This window comes from Nicotiana tomentosiformis, chromosome 11 (genome assembly GCF_000390325.3).
Source record: "Nicotiana tomentosiformis chromosome 11, ASM39032v3, whole genome shotgun sequence".
NCBI classification, from domain to species: Eukaryota; Viridiplantae; Streptophyta; class Magnoliopsida; order Solanales; family Solanaceae; genus Nicotiana; species Nicotiana tomentosiformis.
Window position 1 is genome coordinate 124,030,876 of NC_090822.1, and position 7,967 is coordinate 124,038,842.

Genomic DNA, 7,967 nt, shown 5'->3' on the forward strand with positions numbered 1-7,967 from the left:
CAGCACCCGGGATCCAGGAAGGGCTGGACCACAAAGAACTATTGTACGCAGTCTTACTCTGTATTTCTGCAAGAGGCTATTTCCACTGCTCGAACCCGTGACCTCCTGGTCACATGTCAGCAACTTTACTAGGTACGCCAAGTCTACCTTTCAAAAAATCTTGAATGACAAAGTAGGAATTTCAAAGCTAGAAGGTAGTTAGTACAAATCATTTGTTACACAAATCATGGCCATCCACTTGTTTTCAATGTGGCAAAAATTATAAGCAGGTAAATTTGACTATTATTACACATGATAAAAGTGTGAAAAAAAATTAATTTGATAATAGTAACTTTTTAACTTTTGAGGATATGGAAACTAATGATTGGCTAGGAAAGGTCCTTGGAAGCTTGGGGATTTCCTATTTTATTCTAATTTTCTTGACTTTCAAATGGTTTGGTAATTGTAAAGACTTCATATTCAAACTATTTAGTTAAAATTTCAGAAACACAAAAGAAAAGTCTCATGACTTGTTCAATACGCAAGAAATTGCATCATAATAAATAAGAGATTTTCACTGTGGAAAGAAACAGATAGATTAAAATATTTTGGATTTGTACCTACAAAACCATCAAATATGTTAATTAATGGCAGATTTCCAAACTTTTGACCTGGTCCATTGAACCTAACAAATAAGTGAAGTTTGGTTTGTTACCGCAAGGAAACTATGATATTCGAACTCTTCAAAAATACCATCGGGTACACGACGGATCCTCCAAAAATAATACATTTTTTAATGATCCGACATGAGTGCGATAACGTTTTTGGAGAGTCTGAGCAACATAGCAAAGAAGCAAGTCAGTCGTAATTTAGAAATTGAATGGACCTCTGGTTAAAGGTGGAGGAATCCTATTTCCATTGCTAAGACGCCAAAAATGTTTGGTTAAAGAGGTTTGAATGTATTATATATTAATTTGCCTAACTGGTTAATGACTTACTCCCACTGTTCCATTTTATGTGGGACTATCACTATTTAGCTTGACCCTCATACTCCGAACCCCGCCACATAAAATGAAGTGGAGAGAGCATGTATTAACACAAATGTTGGTAACACCTCAAGCCAAATAGCCAACTGCCTTTATTTGACCAGTCTATATTTTTTCAAGTAATGCATAGTTCTAACAAAGACTCAAACAGACACAAAGAACATGTATATAGAAGCATAAAACATCTTTTTGGATATATAGTTTCAGGTGAATTTGGTAACTTATTTTTTTTTCTTTTACAGATTAAACATGACTTTAATAGCATCACCACCAGCAGCACTTGTTTCAAAAGCTTCTTCAACTTCCTTTTGAGAGAATCCAAACCTGTGTGTGATCAAAGGTTTCACGTCGATCTTCCCACTTCTTAAGAACTCAAGACACAGAGGCCACGTATTCTTGTAGCGGAATATGCCTATGACATCAACCTCCCTGAACATAAATGGAGAAAAGAATCAGTGTAGTGGCAAAAAGATACAGAAGCGAGGGAACCGTCAGCTTATTGTTACTGTAGACTAAGAAAAGTTTTAGTTATCGAAAAGATCTACTAGTGATGTTAGTACGTTTACTTTAAGTCCTATGTATTGTAAGAGCCGTTGAATCTGTCAGAAATTTATATGCCAGTAGAAAATATAAAGAACTTCTAGAACTTCCTATATTTAGGTTTTTATTTTGCGTAATGTTGGACGGGGATGACTTAAATGGAGTGAACGATCAGTGAGGAGTCATATAGCAGACTCCAACTTGATTATTACCTCGCAGCAGCTGGAGTGAGAGGAACAGTCATCTCATGATGTCCCATTCCTACTAAGCAAACTTTGCCGCCTGGACAAGTTGCACCAAGAGCGGTAGACATGGTTTTGTTAAAGCCAGCACAATCAAAACTCACGTCGATTCCAGCTCCCATAGCTTTCTGAATGTTATCTATATCTGCAGCTACATCCTGTTCATAAATATCAGTTAGTGAAGTGGAAAGAACACCTGCAACATTTCACGGTTTAGTTTCACGTATGGTCACTAAACTCTATCCACTATATCAGTAAAGTTCAGTTACTTTAATTTTATGGTGGGTAAAGTTCAATTGCTATAAATATTACAGAAATAGTTTTGTGACTTTATTGCTATAATGGATAAAGTTTAGTGATAATACGTGAAATTTACTCTTGTATTCACTCTCAAGCGTCCATATGAAACGTAGGAGAGATCATCAGCAAGAAGTTTGAAGTTTAGATCCTGACCTGAATATTAGTTGAGACCTTGACTATGTCATCTGCTCCTAACTTCTTTGCAACAGAAAGACGATAGTCATCCACGTCAACAATAACAATTCTTGGGGCACCAAAAGCACGAGCTGCGAGCAGTGTGACAAGCCCAATTGGTCCAGCTCCCAGTACTAATATGTTTGTCTCAGGACCAACATTTGCACGCCGACAAGCATGAACACCAACACTAAGTGGCTCACACATTGCTCCTTCCTCCAAACTTACATTATCGGGGAGCTTGAAACATAGATCTGCAGGATGGACTACCTGTAGGCAATCAAAAAATAAATTAGCATTTTAACACGGTCCAAATATTTATCATTTCATAATCCCTGCATTTAGCACAATGTATCTGTTTATAATTTTATAAGACCGACCTTAGATACAAAAAGCCTTAAATACCACAATTCTCTTCTTATTAAAGGTGAAATCAGTGTAGGGAAAATTCTTTGAATCGTGAGAAAACTGGCCGAAGTAGGTAAGCTTTTTACCTGATTTGCGAGAGAACCATGAACAGGAGGAGTAGCGAAGAATTTCATCTCGGGGCAGAGATTATATCGGCCTTCCTTGCAAAGATCACATCTCCAGCAACTAATTCCGGGCTCTAGTGCCACACGATCACCACGAACCAATGTCTTGACTTCACTACCAACTTCGTCTATGATCCCAGCACATTCGTGCCCAATCACCATTGGTTCTTTAACTACAAAATCAGCACATCTCAAGGTCTGAAACTCAAAAAGTTATTTTCCCATTAGCAGAAAATCCAAGGGTGCTGTAGTCAGTATTGGGCGAAGAAAAGATTGCAAACACCTTCATTCATAATAAGAAGAAAATATGATCACACATGACTGCAGCAAATAAAACAAACCATTATGTACTCTTTCTTCCAGAGCGTAGCTATACTAGAACTTTAGGCATCGCTAACGTAAAACTGAGGGGCCAAACAGACTTCTTAAATCTCAATTCACACAAGTATCATATGTCAGAACAAAGGTTCAGAAGCTTACTGACTTTTCTCAAGTGTGACACTTTGTTTAACATTATTATAGCATCATGTTGGTGCTCAAAGAGCATGGGCTAGAGTTAGGTTCCATATCATACATTCTGAAAGTTCTTATCACAGGCTCTAGTTCATTTACATACTTCAGTTTACGCCAGACTCAATCTCGGACAAATAATTACAGTTGGTTTGCTCACAAAATATCTGTAGTTTCTGTCTAGCCAAACTGTCCAGAAGTATGCACATTCGCATTATCCTCGACAAAACTTCGAGCTGGCTTATTGTTTGATAATAGAGAATACTAAAAACTGTACCCAAGAAAATGTAACAGAATTTCACCCATGTAACGGAGACACTTCATTTGCCCTGCAAACAGATAGTCCTATATATTATATGATATAGGTATCTTGTATTTCACATCGACTTTTCAAGATACACTACAGACATTCTAAAAGATTGATGGTAACCATACCGGATACTTAGTCATGCCAGTTCGCAACATCCGAATCCACATAACAGAATATTTTACATATGAACAATGGAAATCCCGATAAGCTAGTTTAATTCATCAAAACAATTAGCTAGTTTGATACACATTAGTCATAGAAGCAATCGATGACTAGATTATAGACCGTCATCAACCCAAAATACAACAAAAATATAATATATAAATTAGCTATCAAGAAGTGAACCAGAAGAAAGCTTTTACCTTGAGGTAGTGAACATCACTTCCACAAATACCAACAGCTTTCATCCTAACTCTAACATCATGGGATCCTATGATGTAACAAAAAAGAACACAGTAAGAAAAATCAATAGATATAATATCCTAGAACAAATACCTATATTCAAGCAATTAATTTGCAAATCAAATCATTGTCAAAGAGCTATATCCTCTGTTAATTACAGTAAGTTGGAGTTTGTCAGACCAAATAATAAATTATACTACCAAATTACTTTTATTGTACTCTTTTTTTTATAAGTGTGATGTACTGTTACTACTGCCTGCGTACGCAGGAATTTTTATAAGCGTTGTCGAAATTTATAGACGAATGGGAATAAGAACTTTAATTATCATACTTCCAGACAAGAAATAGCTTTAGTCTATTGGTTTTGTTGAGTCTTAAGTAAGAAAAAGTCCTGAATTAAATTCTACTTCATCACAATTTTTAACCACATAGATTCTCTCAAATATTTGCAAAAAATGCTAGTTGAGGTTCGAACTTAGAGCAAAATAAAGCACATAACCAATGTGCCAAAAGATAATTTATGTCAAGTGGTGTCATTTTTTCCTACTTATCGCCTTCCTCACAGTATTAATACATATATTTAGTAAAAAATAATTGATGTAGCGGTGTCACGTGACACCGCTTCGATAAATGTGCATCCGCCCCTGCCTCTCACCAACACATGTACCAAAACTTTTTTTGTTTCTATCGAGATTCAAACTCTGCTGGTACACGATTTTCATTCACTTTATTGAATGCTAGGCTATACTCTTGGGTGCGTGTTGTTCTATTTTGCCTCTAGGAACAAAAGTTTCATCTATCCATAATTATATCTATTTTTAATTCGAAAAACTAATGCTACATATTACACTATGAATTGATCAAACTAATCTTAAAAGTCAACTTAAACACCTAATTAATGAAATAATAATAATAGATACTAAAAGAAGGAACTGAGCTCCCGGTATGCACAGAGTTCGAAGAAGGGCCGGACCACAAGGTTGTTTTCGCGACTTAGTCACATAGTTGCAACTGTACCAGTTACGCCTAGACTCTTCTTCGTAATAATAGATACTAATAAGTTCTAACTAAGAGCAGAGGAAAACATAGTACCCAAAGGAGGGAGATTGAAAGGCTGAATCTTGAGGGTGTTAACACCAAGAAGCCAAGCAGCCATGTTTTCTTCACCCTCATTACTTTTTCCTCCTTTACCCATTAGACCTCTGCTTTTTTGTTTTTCCTCAAAAGGGAGAAGAAAGATTTGATTTTGAATTGGTTCTTGACTGATCCTATTCTTGGTTAAATCTATGTAGTATCAGAGTTTGTGCATATTAATGAATGATGATGCAATTTCCAAGTAGGAAAGACACGTGGGTGTGAACTCTTTGTGGATAAGAAGCAAACTCAGATTGTGCAAATCAATAAAAAAAAAAATTAGTTCGGTCCACGAAACATTTCGTATTCTTACAAGATTCAAAGAAAGGATGCACCCCGTCTGGATATGATGTAGGTAACATACTCTAGTAAAAGTATTAATAATTGATTCTATGATTCGAATTCGTGACCTATAAGTCATACGAAAATAACTTTATCGTTGCTCCAAAAAATTTTTAGTGTGCAAATTAATCGTATGTCATTAAATGGTTTGTTTGATCATGATTATTTTTTATCTTATTTTTGCCCGGACAAATTTATTAGTATCAGGTGTTTACATCAATCCAATAATATATATTTTTAAAAATATAATTATTATCATATTATAATTAATTAATATATATTTTCATATCACTCAATTTTTATTGGAAGTGACTTTTAACAGGCGCATTATCACTTTTAATACGCGCCAAAAACTATTTACTTTCGGTAGACGAAAAAAATATATAATTTTTGTATAACATATTGAGTGTGTGTGTATATATATATATATATATATATATATATATATATATATATATATATATATATTTTAATTTTTATTTTGATAGCGTCCCTTTTAATAAGGCAAACCATAGGGGACCTCATGGGCCATGGCCTTGTTTTCTTAACCTTTTTGGCGCAGTCTTGTATTTTTCTAGAATTCTATCTGTGTGTTATATGCGTCATACCTCTAATTTATGTTTGTAGTGAAAATGGTGTACTATTTAAGTAAGGTTTGTGTGTTTCCATTTAATAAATTATTTGGATCTCAATTCATTAGGTGCATTTATATTTATTATCCTTTAAGTATTATGTTGCCTACATGTGATAATGACCACTAATCAAGTAATTATTATCTGTTTTTTTGCAAAATCCTGTTTTCACTTTCTTTCTCTTCAAATCAGAAAGAAAAGAAAGTCGATTAAACAATCCGAAAATAAAAATAAAAAATGAGACATCACTCGTATTTTGCTTGCCTATTTTTCAATCACACAAAGTGAAACCCATAGGCCAAAGAAGAATACTAAAAGATAAAAAGGAGGAAAAAATTAAACACCATCCTTTTGTGACTACTTTTGGATGCATTTCTTCCATCCACATAAAGTGAAATCCACTAGACAAAGAAAAAAGCCAAAATGATAGAAGAGCAAAATTAACAAAAGAAAAATAATGGGGACACAAAAAATTCCCTAAATACAATACTCATCCGTGTCTACTTTAATTATTTTTTTTTAGTTATTCTCGTACATATTAAGAAATTCATCTTTTAACATTAATTAACATTAAAAATTGACTATGTTAACTTTAACTATTTCTTTGATTTGTTCATTGAATACTCCAAGACTCTTTACTCCGAGGCAACTCCGAAAACAAAGCTAATTATTTCTTGATATCTGAAAAAATCAAATACTGTAAACACAGTAAAGAAAAAAAAAAAATTGAAACACTATACTATATGTTTTGGTTCCTGCAAAAATATTTCTCAAACATATAGTCCTCCAACAATATCAGTCTTGTACTTCCAACATGTGTATTTCTTGATATTTGGTAAGCCATTCAAAGTTTCTCTGCCCAAGAAAACACAAAACAAGCAAAAAAAAAAAAAAAAAAGAATGATGTTAGTTTAGATGTACCAAATAATAATGAAATAAAAGAAGCACATATATTTTACGAAGACTATTGAGAAGTTATTTTATTTAATTTGCATATCAAATACCAAAAAATAAGTAAGATTATTATTTATTTTTCAAGATTATTCTCCAAACCTAATTAGCATGTCTTGGAGATCAAAATGAGAAGGCAACTTATGGCTATCAGTGGTGCAATGACGACGCCGGGCTATTTTGGAAATAACTCAACCTCAAAAAATTAGGTGAAAATTGTCCAAAATCATACAATTTAAACAACGGCTCATTCCGTCAACCTATATGGGACAATCTAACAGCTCTCTCATCTCCAGCTCTAGTAAACTGGAGCATGAATAAATAAAAAATGATTCCTACTCTAATATCATATTAAGGAAATGAAATTAGTCATAACTTAACCTTAAACCCCCGATGGGTCATTGGCTTCATTTTTTCAAAAGAATTTGAAAAACAATATTTGATTATGAAATATGATCATCTTTTAGAAAAAAAAAATTCAAAAATTTTCTTGTTGCCATAAACAGATTTAGGACAGTTAAATCAATTTTTGGTCGAAAGTTTTTTTTCACTTACAAAACTTTAATTTTTCTTCAAATAAAATATATGTCTAAATACAACTTCAATTTTTAAAAATTATATTTCAAACAACTTCAACTTTAAAAAATTATTTCCTAAAAAAATAAAGAGAAAGAAAGAGAAAAAAAAGAAGAAGAAGAAGAAGAGAGATAGTCGGCTCGGCGTCTCCCATTGCACCACCAACAACTATGTTGCAAATATAAGAAGTGTTATTAGAACTGAACCAAATCTTGAATGAAGAGGTTGATGGTTAGAACTTAGAACTCAAGAACTCTCTTTGCCTTTATATAGGAAAACTTTACTGCATTATATTT

General features: G+C 33.6%; 1 protein-coding gene and 1 long non-coding RNA gene across 2 annotated transcripts; both read right to left on the reverse strand.

Moving 5' to 3' along the window:
- Positions 1–1,094: 1,094 nt before the first annotated feature.
- Positions 1,095–5,383, reverse strand: LOC104109358 (sorbitol dehydrogenase). Its single transcript, XM_009618623.4, has 6 exons — positions 5,129–5,383; positions 3,997–4,064; positions 2,776–3,012; positions 2,261–2,551; positions 1,778–1,965; positions 1,095–1,454 (listed from the first exon to the last, which is right to left on the reverse strand). Exons 1-6 carry the CDS (start codon positions 5,229–5,231, stop codon positions 1,262–1,264), a joined length of 1,080 nt encoding a protein of 359 aa, XP_009616918.1. The 5' UTR covers positions 5,232–5,383; the 3' UTR covers positions 1,095–1,261.
- A 1,338-nt stretch (positions 5,384–6,721) lies between these two features.
- LOC138900723 (uncharacterized) lies at positions 6,722–7,967 on the reverse strand. The gene is made up of 2 exons (XR_011411943.1): positions 7,198–7,967; positions 6,722–6,999 (listed from the first exon to the last, which is right to left on the reverse strand). It is a non-coding gene; the product is annotated as an uncharacterized lncRNA (long non-coding RNA).

What these genes read in the sequence shown, in the direction of transcription:
- LOC104109358 (XM_009618623.4), bottom strand. Translation starts at nt 5,231, where the DNA reads ATGGGTAAAGGAGGAAAAAGTAATGAGGGTGAAGAAAACATGGCTGCT. An exon ending in TTTCAATCTCCCTCCTTTGG is followed by an intron (nt 4,065 to 5,128) that starts GTACTATGTTTT and finishes GTTACATCATAG; the next exon opens with GATCCCATGATGTTAGAGTT. An exon ending in ATGGTTCTCTCGCAAATCAG is followed by an intron (nt 2,552 to 2,775) that starts GTAAAAAGCTTA and finishes GATTGCCTACAG; the next exon opens with GTAGTCCATCCTGCAGATCT.